We start from the raw sequence: 22,153 nt of genomic DNA on the forward strand, positions 1-22,153 counted from the left end.
AATAAAAATAGAATGAAGTGATGTGCAAATCATGTAAACTATATTTTTAAAGGAAAATGCTACAAAGACAACATATCAAATGTTGAAACTGGGGAATTTGATTGTTTTTGGGAAAATATATGCCCAGTTTAAATTTGATGCCAACAACACGTTCCAAAAAAGTTGGGAATGTTTACCACTGTGTTTCATCACATCTCCTTTTAACAACACTCTGTAGGCGTTAAAGAACTGAGGACACGCTGCTGTAGTTTTCAAAGTGAAATGTTTTCACATTCTTGTTCGTTACAGGATTTCAGCTTCTCAACATTCCGCAGGCTCATTTGTCATATTTTTCATTTCATAACCCTCCAAATATTATTCCAAAGATTCAAAATTTGATTCATTGGCCCACAGGACACTTTTCTACTTCTCCTCAGTGCATTTTAAATGAGCTCAGGCCCAGAGAAAGTGGTGGCATTTCTGGATCCTGTTTAAATATGGTTTCATCATTGTGTGTGTGTGTGTGTGCGTGTGCGAGAGAGAGATATGGTCACTCACTGTCCAGGTGTACAGTGGCAGGTCAGGGTGTATTGAGCTGCGAGTGTGCAGCTCTCTCTGTGCTCCCCTAACAGATACGGTAGTTTCTCTGTGTTAGACAGGCTGTTAAATGTGGGATGTTTATGTTCATTTTTGTAAAGAGCTCTTTGCGGATCTCAGTGAATTTCGGGCATTCTGTCGGGAAGTGCCGCTCTGGCTCTGCTTTATTCAGTTTTTTCCTGTGGCAGCCAGGATCTCCTGTGCCTGGTGGCCTCTACAGCCAGACTGTGCTGACTGAGTCTGTACCTCGTCAGGGTGGTTCTCGGTTTCAGATCAGTAACTGTGCTCAGGTACCAGTGTGCTGTCTTTTAGGGCCGGATATCACTGCATTGTGCTTGTGATTTAGTTTGAGTTTCCCAGTAGTTTCTGTATTTTTCTCTCCGATGTTCTGTAATTTGGTTCATTCTGATCAGATTGGTTGCTTTTTTAAAAATATATATTTCTTAATTTGAGATGTTTGGACACATTTCTTATGACAAGGAAAATGAGTTGCCAGTATAGTGATAATAAATAAAATCACATCAAGAAAAAGAGTCTAGAAAAGTAAATCATTTTCAAATAAGCTTACAACCATCTCAATAGGAGAAATACTAAACTTTATTGACTAGATTTAAGATCATTAACTCACCAAGAGACCATTTTATGCCGTGTGAGAACTCTTACTGTATGGCACCCATATTTTGATACATTATTAGTATTTTGATGATTTAAATGTGGAAATTGTGATATTACAGGTTGTAAACAGCCCATGAATAAGCTGTTTATAAATAGATGTCATTTCTGTCTGTGTGGTGTTGATGCTAGATAACTTGCATGAGTCTCAAAGAACCACTTGCATGATTAAATGGTTCTTTGCATGGTGAAATGGTTCTATAGATTGAAGGAGAATGAGCTGTAGATGGTTCTATATAGAACCTTTGTGAAAATGATTCTATATAGCACCCAAAAGGGTTGTTCTCTTGTCATGACACAAAGCTTGTAATAATAAAAGAACTCTTTTGGGTGCTATATAGAAACATTTTTAAATATATATAAATATATATATATATATATATATATATATATATATATATATATATATATATATATATATAAAACCATGTATACCACATTCATGCATATTCTCCAATCTGAAGAACTCTTTTATGTTGCACAGAACCTTTTAACGGTTCTTTTAGTGTTCATGGTTCTATAAAGAACCGTCGTCTGTACTAAAGATTCCTTAAAGAACCATCCTTTTTAAGTGTGTAGTTATGTTAGTATCTATGTGAGGGATCCGATAAAGATTTAAGTTGGGCCACTGCACAATTGGCCCACCCGTAGTTACATTACTAGTGAGTTTATATGAGAAAGAGAGGGTGTGTTCAATTCTGTAAGTCTGTGAGTGTGCAGTGCCACCCAGTGGCTAAAAACAGAACTGTACTAGCTATTCATTTTATACTACACCACATTGGTCCAAAAGTATCCAATTTAAAGCAATTTAAATGAGTGAGTTCGGCTACTTTAAGGGCAACCATTGCTGGCACAGCATGTGTAATCACAATAGAAAAGTACTGACCAATACAATAGGACGCTATAAGGTGACCATCTCGAGTGCTGAGTGGGAGCTAGAGGTGTATAAAGGCCCCCCAGCACTGGGCTGTGGAGCAGCAGAACTGTGCTCTCCGAAGTGATGGAGCTCCATCCAATACCTTTGGGATGAGTTGGAGATCCAGAACTGACCACCCAACATCAGTACCTGACCTCACTGATGCTCAATCAAATCCTCACAGCAATGTTCCAAGAAGAATAGAGGCTGTTACTTCAGCAAAACACACTATTAAAAGAGAATTCCGCCTGTTTTTCAAAGTTTCTGTACAAATGAGTTTGTGTGATGTAAACAGTGATTCAGAGCGGTTTGGTGTGAAATGGTTCAGATTTCTTTACAGTGGTGGTGATAGGAACCAGGGGTCGCCATGACTACAACACCAATATAGACTTTTTATTTACTGTCCGAAACCACCAGTGAACCTGCACGGTGTCTTCTTTAATCTTTGGGGATTATTTTTTTGCCTCACAACACCCTGCATATTATGTATCTCTCCACCACGAATGGATTTTAAGGCCAAAGTCATCTAAAAACTATTGTAAAACAGTGTCTCAGACACCAGGCAGTGAAATGTAGTAACTTTCTGTGAGGGAGCTTTTAGAGATGGGCGTCTGGTTCCTATGCCATGCTTTAATAAGGTGTGGCCACTCATCATTTTTATTTTTATGGAATGTCATCAGCAGGGCTCCATAATTTTCAAAAAGGTTCTAAAGAACCATGTAAAATACATTCTCCATCAATCTGACGAACCCCTTTAAAGATGCTTTTCTCTTGTACTTCACTTTCAGTGCTCACAATGTTAAGCTTGTAATAATATCAGAACCCCTTTTGGTGCTAAATAGAACCCTTTATAAAGGGTTCTATGTAGAATCACATGCAACACATTCTCCTTCACTCTAAATAACCATTTTACCATGCAAAAAACAATTTAAGCATGCAAATGGTTTGTTGAATGTTCATAGTTCTATATAGAATTGCTGTTTTTTTTACAAAGGAACCCTTGAAGAACCATCTTCTTCAAGAATGTAGGACAAATAAGTGGACATTTGTGAACGTGTCAGTCTTTGTGACATCACAAAAACAGTGGATTCAAAATGAGCTGTTTTTTCAGCTCAGTTTCCACACACAGACGTGTATGTGTGAACTGAGGAGGGAAAGGCTTCAACCTTTTATAAGTTTATATACAACATTAAACTCTTTCTTTTTCAAAAAAAGTGAGAAAAACTGCCTTTTTCAATGAGAACAGGCTCTTTACAACATATTCTAATGTACAGTTTAAAAGACTTCCTGATAAACTGCTGTGTATCAATTTGTGCACCATAGTTTGTTTACTTATTTATGTAATGGTCACGAAATGATTGATTAGGTTACACTAACTGTTATGTAACTATGATCAGGGTCATTTGCACAGTCACTGGATTTATATGTAAAAGTGGATGAGAGGTGATGCACTACATTCACCACCAGATGGCAGCACAGTGCTGGAAACATTTCCCCCATGAACAAATTAGAACAGTTTTTTTTCTTAATGCTGGCCTTCTTTTAATCTGTCAGCTCGTAGTTTTTACAGAGAATTAATCCAAATTTGGAGGCGAGTAGATTTGGAACAGTACTTCGTATTGCTTTCATACTTACATGCTATAATAATTATGTATTTATTTTCTCTGATTTTGAAGATGCTCGTGTCGGGGCAGTCGTGGACTGGAGGTTAGGGAATTGGCCCTGTGATCGGAAGGTTGCCGGTTCGATCCCCAGTGCCAACAATCCATGACTGAGGTGTCCTTGAGCAAGACACCTAACCCCCAATTGCTCCCTGGGCGCCGTGGATAGGGCTGCCCACCGCTCCGGGCAAGTGTGCTCGCTGCCCCCTAGTGTGTGTGTTCACTAGTGTACATGTGGTGTTTCACTTCACAGGTGGGTTAAATGTGGAGGAGGGAGTAAAGTAAAAAAAAAAAAGTATCACTTATGGTGTGGAACCATGGTTACTTAACTGAGAGTGGTTATTTTAGATGGAACCATTTCAGATGTAGCCATTGCAGTTTTCACCCCCTTTAACTGTAACATCTCTTTAGGCTTTGCTGAAGTGACTGAATTTGTTAACTGTGTTTGTTTAACTCAACCTTTCTGACTTTGTTTGTGTAATCTATGATACTATAATGAAATTGACACAAATAGGTCAAATAAGGACAACGTTCGGCCTCGCAGTTCTTAATTCCAATGATGCACACACAAGAACGGACACAATGGCTTTATTTGTTCAAGTACACAACGTTATGAAACAGAAAAGCATCCATGAGACAGACGTAAAGCTGTGAACAGAATCGTGATCACTGTGGACGCAGAGTTCCCCGTGGGAGGCGTGCAGTGCATGATTTTACACATTAGCAGGATGAGAATAGCGACTGTCTGCGTGCATCTGTCTATAACAGAGGCAGTAATTAGTGTGAATGTGGATAAAAACAAGCAGTTCTGATGGGACACATCAGCTGAGGGCTTTTCACAAAGCAGGAGCAAGACAGAAGTCCATAGTTTAGGAGAACCCTTTGCAGTAGGGGTGGGAGTCATCAGAGGTCCTCTTGATACAATTTCCTCACGATACTTGTGCCAGGACCAGATGTTATTGTGATTTTGTGATGGGAAATCCTTAAATTAACTGTAAGTGTTGTAGTAATACTCTTATTTCAAGGTTTGGTTGGACAGAAAATGATCCAATCAGGATGGCTCATTCTGTGGTATCTAGGCAGATATAGCTGTGCGAGCTCTCCCATTGGTTAGGACTTCAGGAGCTGCACTCAAGGCCTTACACACTGGATTAACTACCAACATAATTAGGAAGTGACAGAGGAATAAACTATTTAAGGTTTAATTTACAATGGGACTAATTTTGTACCTAAAAACATCACTCTGGTCCTTCTGCAGGTTCTAGATATGTCCCTGACTGTGAATATGAGTTGTAGCCTAAGCAATTTTAGGCTGGGGAGTGTAAAACAGTGGTGGCAGTTTTATGTCAGAACTCTTAACTAAAAGATGGTCCCACAGGGGCATTAGCAGCAATTAGCCCTATTTCAGAAGTGGGTTTTTTCCCTCGTTTATCTTCTTTTTTACATATTTATCAGATACTTTGACGTCAGAATACAAATCATGTTGGTATCCTATTAGTTGAATGTAGGATAAAACTTTTGCAATTGGCCCAAAAAGCTTCCATGTCTCACAGTAAGATTTAAGCAACCCAAATGATAGCAAATATAACATATTGTGGCCTATTGAATGTACAATCATGCAACAATAATAAGCACCATAAAATTTCCAAAAATCTTCTGTTTGTAACCATTTATCCATGTTGGATGAATTATATATGATCTAAAAAAATGTTTCAGACTGAAAATATAAACATAGCAAGCCAGCTATGTCCGTCACTTCAGTCATGCATTCTGCCAAGCTGGTCAGCAAGATTGACCTAAGTATAATGTTTTGTTTTTGCAAATAATTGTCACAACAATAATATTTCTCATTCTTAAAATTATTTGGTTAAATATTTGCACGTTGTAACAAAGTTTTGCAATTTAAAGAAACTAAAAAGAAATCTAACAGCCAACAGCGATGAATGCTGCCATGGCCAACTGGTCTAATGCACTAAAATAATACATTAAAAAATGATGAGAATTCAATTAATACCCTTGCTTATGTATCAGTACTACTTTTTTACTCCAAGTATCGTGATAATGTATCGATTTTTCTTCTCCAACCCCTACTGCACAGTCCTGACTTTTACTTTATGTTGACTTGCTACACTCTTGATGGTTCTTCAAGGGTTCTTTGCATGATTAAAGGGTTCTTTGCACGGTGAAATGGTTCTTCAGATTAATGTAGAATGTGTTGTATATGGTTATACACAGAATCTTATTAAAAAGCGTTCTATATAGCACTGAAAAGGGTTCTGCTATTGTTTCAAGCTTGATCGTCACAGTAGCAGGACCCTTTTTTTGCGATGCTATATAGAACCAATGTTTTTTTCAAGTTTGGCTTTTGATTTATTGATTAGCCAACATGACAGTCGACATAATCAACATAATAATTCCATAATTACAAGAATTACTGACACGTTTACATATAACAGCAGTTTAGCCCCGCCCACCCTTTCTGGTGCTATTTAGAACCACTTTTAAAAAGGCTCTTTTAAGAATCATGTATAAAACATTTCGAACAATGTCACCATGCAAAGAACCATTTAAGCAAGCAAATGGTTCTTGGAGTGTTCACGGTTCTGCATAGAACCACTGTTTTTACTGAGGAGCCCTTGAAGAACCAATTTAAAGAGTGTAGATGAGAAATCTTTCTTTTTGTGAAGTTACCCTTCAGTACTGTGGCCTACAGACGCAAAAAAGAGCTGAACAGGCTGCAATATGAAGTGTGTAAATATGTGAATAAGCTGTTATAATAATAACTCTGATATGATGCATCCCTGCAGGTAAATTCTACACAGCAACAGGAGGACAAAGAGATTTTCTTTCCTCTGCATGAAAGCAAAGTCCTCAAACAGAACCAGACACTATCAGTCCGGAACCCACTGCAGGAGCTCCTCTTGTTACAGTAGCTTATACTGTGCTAGATAATATCCATGCAATTTTTTTAATGAATCAATAAAAAACACAAATATTTAGCTATGCATGGGAACTATGCTAAACCAGTAGCTCCTTTTATGACTAACAATGTCTGAATTCATCGCCGTGACCTAAATGGCTACGAAATAAATAAATAAACAATATATTCATACAGTGGCACAGCTGCTTTGAAGACAATAAATAGGAACGATGGCAACATTAGTGACCAAAACACAATTAAAAGGGTGTCACAATTAAGACTTTGTGTAAATATATATACGCCTATGTTACAAATTTAACTGGGCACTTTGAGAATCAGACAAATAGAAAAGGAATAAGGCGATACTCAGGCTTTCAGACGGTGTAAATTGGCGTCCTTATACAACTGTATGTATTGGTAGCATATTTACATATAGAATGTAAGCTTGATATTGAGCTGTTTCAGAGGGAATACAAGCGTTACTATTGTACACAATGACCATCAAGCCTGCCCCTGAAGAGCAGCCGTCCTGCAGAGTTCAGTTTTAATAAAGTCTAAAAAGCCTTATCCAATAAACTGATTAACCGCAATCAACTGTATTAGGTCAGTGCTTCCAGCTGTATTGTATTCAAACTGCATAGGTCTATGCTCTCCAGCACCCCTTAGCTCAAGTCCTTCTGGAGCTCAGTCAAAAATAGCCCATATAAAGCAATATAATCCACCTCGGCATTCTGAATGAAAAATATTAAAGGTATGCTTCAGCAAAAAATCTAATTAAACCAATTTCACTCCCATCCCTGACATAATCGATCAGCCAAAACATTTGGTGTCCAAATTTTGCTTCTTCAGTTTAGAGCTGGAGCTTTGAGGCTAATGAAGCTGACAAACAATAGAGGTCAATGGTCACCCAAATCTTTTCTGTGAATACAGCCTTGAAAACATTTTGCTGATCAACTACATCTTGTAAATGAAAACATCTACCAGTATTAACGTTGTAAGAATATTTTAGGAATATACAACCTATTTCGACATGTTTGCTTATTTTAAATAATAATATCTAGTGAAAGTTTTGTGAACGATGCTTTAAGCAACTCAAATTATCTGCCACTTTCTTTAGATAAAATTGCTTTAATGTGTAAAAATGTCCAGAAATAAGCTTATAATATTCTTACCACAATATTACAGTGATGAGCATTAGATACGTTGAGTAGATTTAAGATGTTTTCACTTATTAATACATTGTATTAATTGTATAATACATTGTAGTGGAAAAAGTGTGTAAATATGATGTTTTGCTGGCCTAAAGTATTAGGACAGTGTAACCATTGCTAAGACTGAAGTAAAACTACTTGTAAGTGTGAATGGGATCATCAATAAAGTGCACAAAGGCATTCTGGAAACCTGCAAAGAAATAATGATCTGAAACAAACCAGCCGAATACCTTAGCAAGAAGAAAACAACGAGTGTGTTGACATGCGCTCAATAATCTGATCATAATCGGATTTATACAGGAATCTGATTATTCAAGTGACCATGTAAACAGCACACTCTGATTTCTTAGATCAGAGTAAGGTCTAGAAATCCGATAGAGACAGTTGGATTTTAGCTCAGTAATCAGATTTCTTAGTTCGTGTAAACTCTTACTCTGATTTCTTTCAGATTACTAAGTCTGTGCATGTACGAAAACAGACCTGCTGTAGGAACAAAACCATGTATCTCCAATTTTGTAATTTTTCATTTATTTTTATAATTTAAAACTACCTCTTGCTCTTTACATTATATGTAAATTCCATGATGAAAATTACTTACATTAACAGTAAAGTGAGTTTTTTCTTCTGTAAAGTTACCATTTTGGAGATACGTTTTGTTCCAACAGCAGCAATATATCACACACACTGCATATATATTTAATATGAGCAAATATGTGTACATATATTTTTCATTTCCAAAACCGACAGGAACAGATAGATCTCATCATATTCTGACTAATATTTCAAGCTCTAAGGTGGGTTGCAGGACTAGAGCTGTATCAGACTAAAGACTGACCTGAACGCTGCAGGAGGCCGATGGTCAGGAGAAGGTCAGTGACCTCTGAGCCCTATGCTTTGCACTGAGTTGATAACAGATGGATATGGACCACAGAAGGATGGTGAGCTTCCTATTCTGATTTATTGTACACGGAGAAGTAAGCAAGCTGATATGTGTTGAGTTAAAAGCTGATTATTGGTGGTTGTCATGTTCGATTATCCTGAAACGGAGCTGTGTTAGTAACAGATTTGAGTTTATTGAGTCTCCCAGGCAGGTCATAACGAGAGTCCGTATTAGAGGTGATGTTTGTGTTAGAAAAGTGAGACTTTCTTCTTCAGTTCGTTCCGTTTCCACAACGACAGCCGGTCAAACTCTGTGATGGGCATCCCGAACAGACTCTCAAAGTCCTCTGGAGACAGATGCCTCTGACAGAGAGACACAAACAAAACAGTCACTTCACAAATCATCGTATTTCATTGTGCTTGTGTTCATTTTCAGCAGAAATGAGGAGTGGAATCATTAATGCTTTGATTAACCCTCTGTGGTCCACAAATTCACCTGTGTGTCAAATTCAATGTTTCTATATGTGTTTTGGAATCTTTGTGATAATCCAGCACAGAAATACAGTTCAAACATTTCCTGAGTCTGTAGAGTTGCCCTTTCCAATCTGTCTTATCGCAAGATCATATGCGATTCACACCTGGAGTTATGAGGCTATGAAGAGGGGCTGAGATATACATCATCTGCCTCTCACTGTGTGGAACTAGTGGATTCATGTGTTCGTCTACATTCTGTGTGACCAATGAACAATCAGGAAATCATCAAGGACTGACATCATTCCAGAACCCCTTCATTCTTTATTCAGTCCACATTGGAGACACGTGAAATGATGTGCAGCGAGTTTACAGCTGCTGAACGTGCTGCAGCAGTTTTGGAAAGTAGTGATGAAGATAATGGAGTATTTTGATACGAAACATATGAATATCATGTTATATGAAGAGCCTTTAAAGGATTTAAATTTTATTGAAATTTCTACTTTTTTGGTGCACAGGTCCCAATTTATGTAGAATTTTTTCCCCAGTATCGTAAATGAGTAAATACAGAGGAATTATGCATTAAAATGTGCAGCTGTAGAATATAACATTTACATCAAGAATATACGTGAGGGGTAGACCTGGATTTTGTACAGTGACAGGCTAGACAAAGGTAAACATGCTCTTCTTTTGGGCTATAATGTCAAAGTAACAGAGTCAACAACACAGATAATTTCACGGGGGGTGTTAAAAGTCTTGCACACAGCCTACGTGCTGATGCTTTGTGTGTTTATCTTCAAAACATGCTTCTTTGTTCATCAAAGTATCTTCCTTTTTTTCCTCTAAACAAACCTGATTAGAATTTATAATGGTCAGCTATTGCTGAACAAAACATCATTAATGTCATTTATTTGACAGAACATCATTAAAACATCATTAATGTCATTTATTTGAGCTGTGTGCTGGGCAGCATAAGGAAGACTGAATTTAGAGAACGTTTAGTGATACCAGAGCTGGTTTATGAGAAACCTGGCCTCTTCCTATTTCCCCTGTTACATCAAAAACAGGACTGCATAACAGCAGAGGGCTCTCTGAGTCCCCAATGACTGGGGTTAATGGAGCTAAACAGCTTAAAATGAAAAGATAAAATGGTTTCTAACCACTTGCCCAGAACTTTAATTTGAGACTGACTGCTGATTGGTTTGCATTACTGATACTGAGTGCTGATTGGTTAGTGAGTGGAGCAGCTCATTGGCTGTTCGTGCTCACTGACGTCATGAACGTACATGAGGCACCGTTTTAATCTCCTATAACTTGATCTTAAAAGCTTTTAGAAATGTAACAGCAGTGTTATGCCATTCTGTGTTCAGGATATGAGTAAATTCCTTTACATTAAAATGTTTATGCATTTATTAAGTATGATTTTGCTCAAATGCTTAACACATTAATTTTGGACTCAAGTGTTTGAGAAACCCGGAAGACATTACAGAGTGGTAATTCTCCTCTCTACAAGTTCTCTGGTGATACCTCAAGTCTGGTCCTGTCCACTCCTGGAGGAAGCTTACAGCGCCCTCTGTGGTTCACAATGAGCATTTCATAGGGATAAATCTGTAAGAGAAAGTAAAGGCAGCATCTGTACACCCTGTACTTGGCAGATTTACAGGCTACAGGATCAGATAACCAGTATTTAAGCCCACAGGCAACTGATTAGTGAAGCATTATACAGCTTTTTAAAAACACACACATAAAGGATGATTTGTGTCACCAATCAAGATGCCAGTTTAAGGAGGTAAAAATTCAGATAAACAATATCAGCTGATTTTATTTCATTCTCAAAAATTGAGCAGATTTCAGTTTTAATGAAACTATCAAAATATGACTCTCAGTTCTTAATGACTTATTTATTAATTATTAAACACAAATAAACAGTGGTCTTAAATATTATAATTAATAGAGCAGTGGGGTGGAGCCACTGAGAATTCTCACCATTTATGACTTAGCTTTGTTATTTAGCTCATATTTTTGTTCGTTTTCATCTGTTTTATACATTACAAATCAAAACACCCTGCTTGATATACACACCTAAAATTATGGTTGTTTAAGGGTTCTTTGGTAAAGGCAATGGTTCTATATAGAACACAAAGAACCCTTTGCATCATTAGGTTCTTTGCATCATCAAAGCGTTCTTCAGATTAATGGAGAATATGCTGTAGATGGTTCTATATAGAACCAGGGTTCTATACAGCTTTCAAAATTGGGTCTTCAATTGTTATAAGCTTGACATCAGAACAACAGAAGAACTTTTTTTGATCTATCAGTCTGAAGAACCTTTTAACCATGCAAAGGGTTCTTTGAGTGTTTACGGTTCTATATAGAACAATTTTCTTTACTAACGAAAGAACCATCAGGTCCCTTATCTGCCTAATCTCAAAAGGCTAACACGGTGCAGTTTTCATAGTAGCCTATTTTATTGTGTTTTTATTGGGATTAAATCCTAGAAAAACAAAATTAAGTTTCATATATTTTAGGAAAAGAAGTGAAAGATAAAGCTTCCCAAATGGTTCTTTGCTGTCATGGAGGTTGTAGTACATGCCTTTAGTTTGAATATAACCTCTACATTATGTCAAGGTTCTTTTAACTTCAAAAAGGTTCCTCAATTTAAGAAATTTCTTTTATTTTTAAGAGTGTAATACAATGTGTTGAAAATTAAAAGGAAAATCTGGGCACAAATGAGAATAACACAGGCCAAGATGTCACTTTCACATTTCCAATTTAAATTAGAGTCCTCTAAAGTGTTACATAAATGTAAGTAAATTGAATTTTGTCCCATTTCAACATCTATATGCATTTTGTGGCCAGTAACTAAAAGGAACCTGTTACTTCAGCTAAAACAGTGAATGTGCTGAACTGGCCACCTCCAAAGTTTTCAGACACATCATTTCCAGAGAAAGGCATACTGAACATGGCATTCAGTACATGATAGGTTTGGAGGCATTATGGGATGTGGGTGAGTATGAGGCTGGAGGGTTCAGGAGGAGGAGAAACAGGCAAACTTTGGAGGAGCTTTTCTAACACTCTCACCTTCTGCTCCAGAATGCTGGGCAGTGAGTTTCCTCTGTCCATTCGCCCTCTCTGAGCATCTCCGTTCTACACGTGGCCGAGAACGGAGCCCAACACACAGAAGAGCAGCATGAACACACACACACAGAACACACGCATCCACAGTGTCGGGCTTCAGCATTAAAGCCTTCGTCACGAGAGAGGATCTCACAATAATGAAGGCTCTCAGCCTCATTATCACAACTGTAGGCTTTGCAAATAGAGCATGACATGAGAGAAAAAAGAACTCCTGCACAGTTCTGCTCTGTACTCTATGGTACTGTGTTGTTCTGTGCTGTGCTGTACGGTATTCTATGGCACTGTTTTGTACTGTACTGCACAGAACCACTCAGTACTGTTTTGTGCTACACTGCACTGTACTATACCAAACTGTACCATTATGTACTTTTCTGTACTACACTGTACTGTACTTTAGTGTACTACACTGTACTGCACTGTTGTATACTGCACTGTATTATTCTATACTGCACTGTACTGTTCTATGCTGCACTGTACTGGTCTGTAATTTACTGTATTACACTGTACTGCACTGTTCTACACTGCATTGTTCTGATCTGTACTGCATTGTACTATAATCATTGGTACTGTTCTGTACTGTACTGCAGTGTACCACCCTGTACCACACTGTACTGCTCAGCACTGTTCTATACTGCACTGTTCAGCACTGTTCTATACTACACTGTATTGTTCTGTACAGCACCATATTGTACTACATGGTACTGCACTGTTCAGTGCTGTTCTGCACTGTATTGTTCTATGCTGTGCTGTAGTATTCTGTACTACCCTGTACTGTACAGTTCTGAACTGCACTATTCAGCACTGTTCTATGCTGTACTCTACTGTTCTATGGCGTACTGTACTGCACTATACGATGTACTGACATCACTATCCTGATAAACGACATCATGCAGGTTTTGACGCAGCTCCCTCTCTGTAAAAAGGTCAGGTGAACTTATAATGATAAATAACTTTTACAGAGTTATCTTAAATTGTGGGCACTGGAGTTGACTTAACTCAGGTTAGCTCACTTTTTTGGTCCTGCATCTTGGGTAAGTAAATGTTACAGCATTTCTGAGGGGGTAAAATGGCATGTCCAGACCAATTTGGGTGGGGGGAGCAGCAGCAGTCTGTTTTCATTTTTTTTTCCATGGATTCTGTCCAAATGTCACACTCTAATTGCAAGGATTCAAAATCAAATGAGCTCTGCAGAATGAAAAAAGGGGTGTGCAGGCTAAACTCTTCAGGGCAGGTCAAAAATACATTAGTAGCAAGGAACAGATAAATTAATGAAAAGAAAAAGCACGAAAAGTATGATTGCCTATTAATATAAGCAAAGACCTGCTAATAGTTAGTAGTCATGCGTGATTTACTGTAGAAAATGTGCTTACCTGCACGCCTGGAGAATACAGACACAAAATGAAGACATATAGAGTTAATAATGAACAAATTAGACCGATGGGATCAGAGAATACAGTTACTGAGTTACCAGTTTATTAGGTGAACCAGTATAGTGGACCAGTAAAGTGACCTTATTAATTGGCCAATCAGTATAGTTAGGAGGTAAGCATGTCTAATAAAGTGGTCAGTGGTTGGAAGTACAAGAGAGGTGTTTCTAATAAAGTGGCCAGTGAGAGGAAGTACAAGGCAGGTTTCTAATAAAGTGGCCAGTGAGATGAAGTACAAGAGAGGTGTTTCTAATAAAGTGGCCAGTGAGAGGAAGTACAAGAGAGGTGTTTCTAATAAAGTGATCAGTGAGTGGAAGCACATGATAGGCGTTTCTACTAAAATGGCCACTGAGAAGAAGCACAAGATAGGTATTTCTTATAAAGTGGTCAGTGAGTGGAGGTACACAGCAGGTGTTTCTAATAGAGCGGCCAGTTAGTTTAAGCACAAGGTACGTGTTTTTAAAAAAGTGGCCAGTGAGTGGAAGTACAAGAGAGGTGTTTCTAATAAAGTGGTCTGACTTCTTTTTGATGTACCTGTTCTGACTTTGTCGCTGTCTGAAGAGGTGAAGTCAGCTGACTGCAGCTACAAGCAGGACAATAGACAAGAAAACACTCTTTAAGGGCCTTTAAAAAGGAATTTTGGCACGGTAGTGTTAATCTTTGAGGAAGGAGGTGTGTACCCGGGTTAGTCCTGAGCGGCTGCAAGGAGGTAAAGAGGCAGACTTGGATGCACCAGAACCTGCAGAAAGAGGGAAAAAATAGATTACCCTTTATACCAGATTACTTACCACCCTGCTCACAGTGTGGGGTGAATAGAAAGTAGTGCTGTGCCCTCTGAATGTCTCTATGTAAGAAATCCTTATTGGGCCAAATTAAATACAAACCCGATTAAAGTTAAGAGTTTTACTGACAGAATGTCCCTAATTTTTATGACACTTCAAAGCATAATAATGCTCAGCACTTTCTAACCACTAGGGGTCATCAGTGACTGGTGAACACAATGTTTTTCTTATCAGTGATGGGAAGAACAGAGAGTACAAACCAAAACAACATCATTAGACCATCACTCACCCAAGTGCATGTGTGTCCTGTCCGGCAGAGAGCGCGTTTTCCTCCGGAAGTGCACTGACTTCTCAATTTCCTCCTTCAGGATCAGTTTGCCCAAGTTGGACTGGATCTGAAAGAGAAACCAAAACACTCTTAAAAAGTTCTTTAAATTAAAGGTTCTTTAAAGTAAAGACAATGGTTCTATATAGAACCATGGATATTCAACAAATCCTCTTCATGCTGTAATGGTTCTTTGCATGGTGAATTGGTTCTTCAGACTGATGTAGAATGTGTTGTGTATGGTTCTATACAGCACCAAAAGGGGTTCTGCTTGTAACGATAGCAGAACCCTTTTTTGTCAAACAATCCTTCTAACTTCAGCCTGAGTGGATGGGGCTGAACTGCCATCTGCAGAAAAAGCTAATACATGTAAATTTGTAGTAATAAATAAATACAATGATGGTTACAGTGCTGTAGGTGAAGGTTCTTCCCTGACCTTATTAAGTTCCTGTTCTTGTAGTTTCTTGGCATCCTCAGTCAGGTCCTCAAACTCATCGTCCTCTAAAGCTTTGCCCTGCTCCACCGCCTTCCTCCTCCATTCAATCTCTACAGTGAAACACAGGCAGACTCCTTAGATCACAGTCTGGATCACAGTATGTTGGTTTAATGCAATCTTTCATACAGTTATGATGGATTGAAACAAGTATTTTAAGCACTTATTAAAAGTTCCATCATCGAATGGAATAAGACAATTTAAACAGCTAAAATTATAACACGTAACAATCTCATAATGAGAGATATTAGGTATATAGACCAAATTGAAGGTGTTTTCACTTGCTGAAACACATTTTTGCAGTGATTCTAAATAAACATAAATTTAAAGTAGAAGGAATTAACTTTCAATGCAAGCTTATGGAACAACATTTTTGAAATTTTAGTCTATTTCTGTTGGGCCAGCTGAAATTTTCGCACAACTTAAAAGGCACCTACCACTTTTAAATCATGTAGAAACAAAAATAAAAACAACAAAATTGTTCTTCAATGGTCTAGGCCCCATGGGACCCCCACAGAGCAGGTATTATTTGGGTAGTGGGTCATTCTCAGCACTGCGGTGACACTGACTTTAGTGTGTGTTGCACTGGTATGAGTGGATCAGACACAGCAGTGCTGCTGGAGTTGTAAACACTGTTCCAACTCACTGTCCACTCTGTTAGGCACTCCTACCTTTTTTGGTCCACCTTGTAGCTGTGAAGAGACAATAGCTCATCTGCTGCGCGGTTTGTGTCAGTCGTCCCTTCATTGGTGTCACAGGACACTGTTGGCTGGATGTTTTTGGTTCTCAGTCCAGCAGCAACACTGAGGTGTTTAAAGATGTGTCTAATCCACTTGCACCAGTGCAACACACACTATTACACCACCACATCAGTGTAATTACACTGCTGAGAACGACTCACCACCCAAATAATACCTGCTCTATGGGGGTTCTGTGGGGGTCCTGACCATTACAGAACAGAGCAACAAAGTACGCAGAGAAACAGATGGACTACAAGCTGTATGGTCAGTGGAGTGTATGTGAGCAGTACTGGCTAATGCTAGCTTACCCATGCTTGCCAGAGAGGGTGGACAGGGCCAGTATTCAGTCTCTATCTTCGACGGTTGGCTAGGGTCTGGAGGTTGGGCTGCTGGGAATTTGGAGGATACAATGATGACGTCCTCTTTGTGTTTAATATGGGCTGCTGCCGATCCCTCTGTGGAGGCAGAAAGGGGTTCATGATGAAACACATCACCTGCTTCTCTCAGGATGATCTAATCTAATCTGATCTAACAGATAATCAAAATATCACGTCATCTGTAGATTTCCAGATAAGGATGAAAGAGATCAGAATGGATACCATGCTTGTAAATGGGAGGCTTTTTGTAGATGTTGGTTCCGTTATCTGAAACAAAAGGAAACACAACAAGAATATTACAGCTTGGTCTTTAAACCCTTACATTGCACTGTGCAGGCAGCCTGTATATCACTGCTGTTGGAAAAAAACTCTTGCATCTCCAAAATGGTAACTTTACAGGGGAAGGAAAAACATACTTTATTTTTAATGTAATTTATATACAATGCAAAGGAAAACAGGCATTAGGTCAAAAACAGTAAAATTACAAGAAAATATGAGGTTTTGTTCCAACAGAAGCAATATCTAACTTTCACTGTAACAGTCTCTCCACATCAACTGTCTCCTCTATACTCCCTCCCTTACATCCACATTACGTGCCTACGATGCAAGTATGTTTTGTTTTTTCTCTTTTTCTTCTCTCTCTCCTTTCACTCCACCAAACTACTATCCAGGTGTGCAATGGATGAACGAGTCGTTGCTGTCTGCTGAGGGGTGGGCAAGGACCCACTTGAGAGGTGTCGTGTGGAGGAGATTCTAATGTGCCTGAGACTTTTGGGGCACCAGCAGTATTGTTAAGCTGTGCTACCTGACAGACTCGATGTAGCTATGAAGCTTTGTTGCTCCCTCTCTCTCTCTCTCTCTCTCACTCTCTCACTATCTCTCACTTCTCTTTCTTCAGCACAATGTATGGACAGGCAAGTTTGGGTGGGCCTATGAATGATCAGGTAAGGGGTGAGTGCCACCTGCTGTATTTTGGTGAGGAGTAGACCTGGTTAGGCAGGTTAGCTGGAGGTTTATTGATTTTATTTCTCTGGCACTGCCCTCAGTCCAGCTTTGCGGTTGGTTGGATCATCCAAATCAATGTCCACACATAATCAGAGGTTAAGCCAGGGTTACACTAGATGACTTTTACCCTGATTTTAGCCCTGATTCTCAGTCTGGCTGAGTCTGTGCAGGCTGGCTTTAGTCTGCAGTTTATTGTGTCAGTTGGAGTCGACATTTGGATACAGAGTCAAGTACAACCCCAATTCCAGTGAAATGGGACGTTGTGTAAAACATAAATAAAAACAGAATACGATGGTTTGCAAATCCTTTTCAACCTATATTCAATTGAATACACTACAAAGACAAGATATTTAATGTTCAAACGAATAAACTTTATTGTTTTTTGCAAATATTCACTCATTTTGAATTTGATGCCTGCAACACGTTCCAAAGAAGTTGGGACAGGGGCAACAAAAGACTGGGAAAGTTGAGGAATGCTCAAACAACATTCCACAGGTGAATTGATTGGGTATAAAGGAAGCATCACTAAAAGGCTCAGTCGTTCACAAGCGAGGATGGGGCGAGGTTCACCACTTTGTGAACAACTGCGTGAGCAAATTGTCCAACAGTTTAAGAACAACGTTTCTCAATGTGCAACTGCAAGGAATTTAGGGATTTCATCATCTACAGTCCATAATATCATCAAAAGATTCAGAGAATCTGGAGAAATCTCTGCAAATAAGCGGCAAGACAGAAAACCAACAATGAATGCCCGTGACCTTCGATCCCTCAGGCGGCACCGTATTTAAAGCCCACATCATTCTGTAATGGATATTACCACATGGGCTCAGGAACACTTCAGAAAACCACTGTCAGGGAACACAGTTCGCTGCTCCATCTACAAGTGCAAGTTAAAACTCTGCCATGCAAAGTGAAAGCCAGATATCAACAACACCCAGAAACACCGCCAGCTTCTCTGAGCCCGAGCTCATCTGAGATGGACTGACGCAAAGTGGAAAAGGGTCCTGTGGTCTGACGAGTCCACATTTCAGATTGTTTTTGGAAATCATGGACGTCATGTCCTCCGGGCCAAAGAGGAAAAGGACTGTCTGGCTTGTTATCAGCGCAAAGTTCAAAAGCCAGCATCTCTGATGGTGTGGGGGTGTGTTAGTGCCCATGGCATGGGTAACTTGCACATCTGTGAAGGCACCATTAATGCTGAAAGGTACATACAGGTTTTGGAGCAACATATGCTGCCATCCAAGCAACGTCTTTTTCAGGGACGTCCTGCTTATTTCAGCAAGACAATGCCAAGCCACATTCTGTACGTGTTACAACAGCGTGGCTTCGTAGTAAAAGAGTGCAGGTACTAGACTGGCCTGCCTGCAGTTCAGACCTGTCTCCCATTGAAAATGTGTGGCACATTATGAAGCACAAAATACGACAGAGGGGACCCCGGACTGTTGAACAACAAGTTGTACATCAAGCAAGAATGGGAAAGAATTCCACCTACAAAGCTTCAACATTTAGTGTCCTCAGTTCCCAAATGCTTATTGAGTGTTATTCAAAGGAAAGGTGATGTAACACAGTGGTAAACATGCCCCTGTCCCAACTTCTTTGGAATGTGTTGCAGGCATCAAATTCAAAATGAGTGAATATTTGCAAAAAACAATAAAGTTTATCCGTTTGAACATTAAATATCCTGTCTTTGTAGTGTATTCAATTGAATAAAGGTTGAAAAGGATTTGCAAATCATCGTATTCTGTTTTTATTTATGTTGTACACAACGTCCCAACTTCATTGGAATTGGGGTTGTACTATGTAAGGGGCACATACTCAGATTTTTTGCTTCCCAACTGCGTTTCAGACCAGTCAGATTTTTCAACCAGCTGCCAGAGGGATTTTTTTTCCAGAGTTTGACTTTTGTAAACCCGACTCTGATAAATGACTTAACATGAACTGATTCCTGCAGAAACCAATAAAAACTAAGAGCACGTCTCATGAGTCTCTGATGTGTGGAGCGAAGTTTTTTAATGAGCTGAGTTTAAGGCATGAGCACAATCAAGTTTATGTCTGCTCAAACTCTAGGAAATACCACACTGATCACATTTTTAAACCAATGACCCTCACTTAAATATGTTTACCTGCTGCTTCTTTACTGTGTCAGTACAAATGGCAGAGAGAACAGCAGCAGCAGAGAGCCATTATTGTTCTGAGCCTGGCCCATTTTATTGCACGGGAGCGTAAATGGAGCAAACCCACTGGCTTGGTATGTCCATATTGTAGTTTGTAGGATCTTTCGGTTTGGTGATTAGCTTGCTAACATCCTTGATTGGCTCCACCCCACATGTGTCAGGCTCCAGTCTGTGCGGGACAAAACACTGCAGACTTCAGCACGCTGCCTCATTAAACACACCTGATTCAGCTCATCAGCTGAATAGTCAGGCCTTCATGAACTGAAGTGTTAGATGAGGGTAAACGCTGATGTCCACAGCACTTTTGGCCAGAAGGTCCCCAGTGTGACAAGCCTGCCCTAAGCTCTGTTTAATTTAATCTTTGTCAGTATGAGAAATTCTCAGAATTCCACCAGCTTCCAAATTCCAGTTTTACCCTTGGGCTAGGGGTCGTACCTGGCCTGTGGAAGTGCTGCAGGGGCCCTTTGGAGGAGGTGCTGATTTTGCGGAGCTGCACTGTAGAGCCCATGGCGGACCCTCCAGGAGAACTCTGCTCAGACCATGCCTTCTGCTCTCTGTTAGCAAAAATCTGACCAAGAACAGAAAAAGGATGCAAAAAATGCAAAAATGCAACAAACGATACACAAAAATTATATCCTAGTGAGTGAGAACATCTTATATCTAGTCATTATTTTTGATACTCTTTATGAGATTGTTTTAAGTGTATTATATGATTATTCACCTTATTTATAAAAATTTTAAACAATTTTATCTAATTAAAATTACTGAACAAACATTTTACTTGTTTCAAGCATCATTTTTTTAAAACAAGCAAAATTACCTGCATTATTTTTCCAAGAAAGCACAATAACCCACCAATGGCATAAGACACTTTCACTAAATGAAATGACTTAAAATGTCAAGAAAAGGGTTGAATAATTTTATAATACTCCTACAACAATCTCATAATGAGAAATATAAAATACAATCACTAGTTTTCAGATGTTCTCATTTGATAGGATGTCATTTTCTTTGTGAGCACATTTCCTAAACAAATGACACAACAAATGACAAATGACACACTGTTACACAAATACGGACAAAATTCAGGATGGCTACTAATGCTTATAGCTATGTTCATATATATATATAAAACCTAAGAGCACAGTATTCCATACACTTGCAACTTTTCCTGTTTGTGTATTAAAAACACTTTCTTGACATCTGTCGTATACCCTTTTTTCCCCATCAAATCGGTTGGCAAGACCATCTAAACTGGGTTTGGACATCAAAACTGCGCAAATAGTGACCGACCCCTGACACGATGTGGAAATGGCAGGTGGGGAAACCCAGAGATGTCAATGTGAACCGTGAGGGGAAAACTTTCTTGGCCAGTTAAAATGCATTTTAGCACATTGAAACATCATATTTAACACTTAAACAAATATAAAAAAATGGATTATCACCATGAAAACACAGTATGTTTAGTACTGAGGTGGTAATCTAAGTTACACCGTCAGCTAAGTTCCCTCAGCAGACCCCTTTCAGCTGCACGGCTTCATACCACTGCCTCACTTTACTGGGCTTTTTTTTGCATGGTCACCTCATTCATTGCACATACTGTTTATATTAATTCACTTTTATAATCAGTATAATCAATTATTTTTATGCAATTAGATTTCATAAAATAGAGTATTGGCCCAAATGTGACCAAAAAGCATCTTGGTTGCTGGGCAGATCTTGCCCTTTGTAATCTGTCCAGAAAATTGTTCATTTCTGTTGAGTATGTAAGTCAGTCATGCTAACATTACTCAGCAGGCTGGTGGAGCTCTGGCTGTGTCAGTGTGACTGTGGATTTATGGCCCACTGTAAAAGCTCCAGTTGGCAGCTGAGGGTAAAAAGCTTTTCTGAAGTGAATGTAATTTACTTCAGTGTCTGAAAGACATGCAGGACGCTGTTAAAGGCCAGACTGAACATTCTCCAAAGGCCTGATACATCCTCAAATAGAACTAGAGTCAGATTAGGAACAACAATCTGTTGCAGTGATAGTTTGGTAATGAAACAAAAATACAACCTTACCTCAAATGAAGTGGATTAGTTTTAGTCCTAGACCTTTTACATCATTTTGGATGCCACCCACCCACCTGTTCTTCCATCTTCCCTCTAGCAAACGCTTCTGAGCTATCACAGCTCGCCTCAGGAACGTTTTTTTGGACACAACTATAAAATGGCAGAACTCCAAAATAATGCACTATATAGTGAATAGGGTGCAGTTTTGGACACTAATGCTAACTGGTGGGGTATGTTTCCATTACTTGTTAGCTACATTAGTCTCATAGCTTCAGCACTAAACCTAAAGAAACTTCAGGCACCAAACGTGTCTTGGCTGATTTTACTGTTTTAACAG

General features: G+C 39.0%; 1 protein-coding gene across 5 annotated transcripts in view; it reads right to left on the reverse strand.

Annotated features, from left to right (window-relative positions):
• Window positions 1-8,895: 8,895 nt before the first annotated feature.
• The window catches only part of dmtn (dematin actin binding protein), a 39,811-nt gene continuing 26,553 nt past the window's right edge, over window positions 8,896-22,153 (reverse strand). For 4 of the 5 annotated variants that reach the window (XM_017719482.2, XM_017719483.2, XM_017719481.2 and 1 more), the window contains exons 6-16: window positions 20,203-20,335; window positions 16,811-16,855; window positions 16,520-16,666; window positions 15,415-15,524; window positions 14,943-15,048; window positions 14,552-14,610; window positions 14,406-14,454; window positions 13,815-13,822; window positions 12,388-12,453; window positions 10,834-10,914; window positions 8,896-9,198 (exon numbers count right to left, since the gene is read on the reverse strand). In XM_017719482.2, coding sequence (XP_017574971.1) covers window positions 9,085-9,198; window positions 10,834-10,914; window positions 12,388-12,453; window positions 13,815-13,822; window positions 14,406-14,454; window positions 14,552-14,610; window positions 14,943-15,048; window positions 15,415-15,524; window positions 16,520-16,666; window positions 16,811-16,855; window positions 20,203-20,335 — 918 coding nt within the window. In that variant the 3' untranslated portion in view covers window positions 8,896-9,084. The remainder of the gene's footprint in view (window positions 9,199-10,833; window positions 10,915-12,387; window positions 12,454-13,814; window positions 13,823-14,405; window positions 14,455-14,551; window positions 14,611-14,942; window positions 15,049-15,414; window positions 15,525-16,519; window positions 16,667-16,810; window positions 16,856-20,202; window positions 20,336-22,153) is intronic. The other variant, XM_037547425.1, reaches the window with a different exon arrangement.

The sequence above is a fragment of the Pygocentrus nattereri genome, chromosome 18 (assembly GCF_015220715.1).
Source record: "Pygocentrus nattereri isolate fPygNat1 chromosome 18, fPygNat1.pri, whole genome shotgun sequence".
NCBI lineage: Eukaryota > Metazoa > Chordata > Actinopteri > Characiformes > Serrasalmidae > Pygocentrus > Pygocentrus nattereri.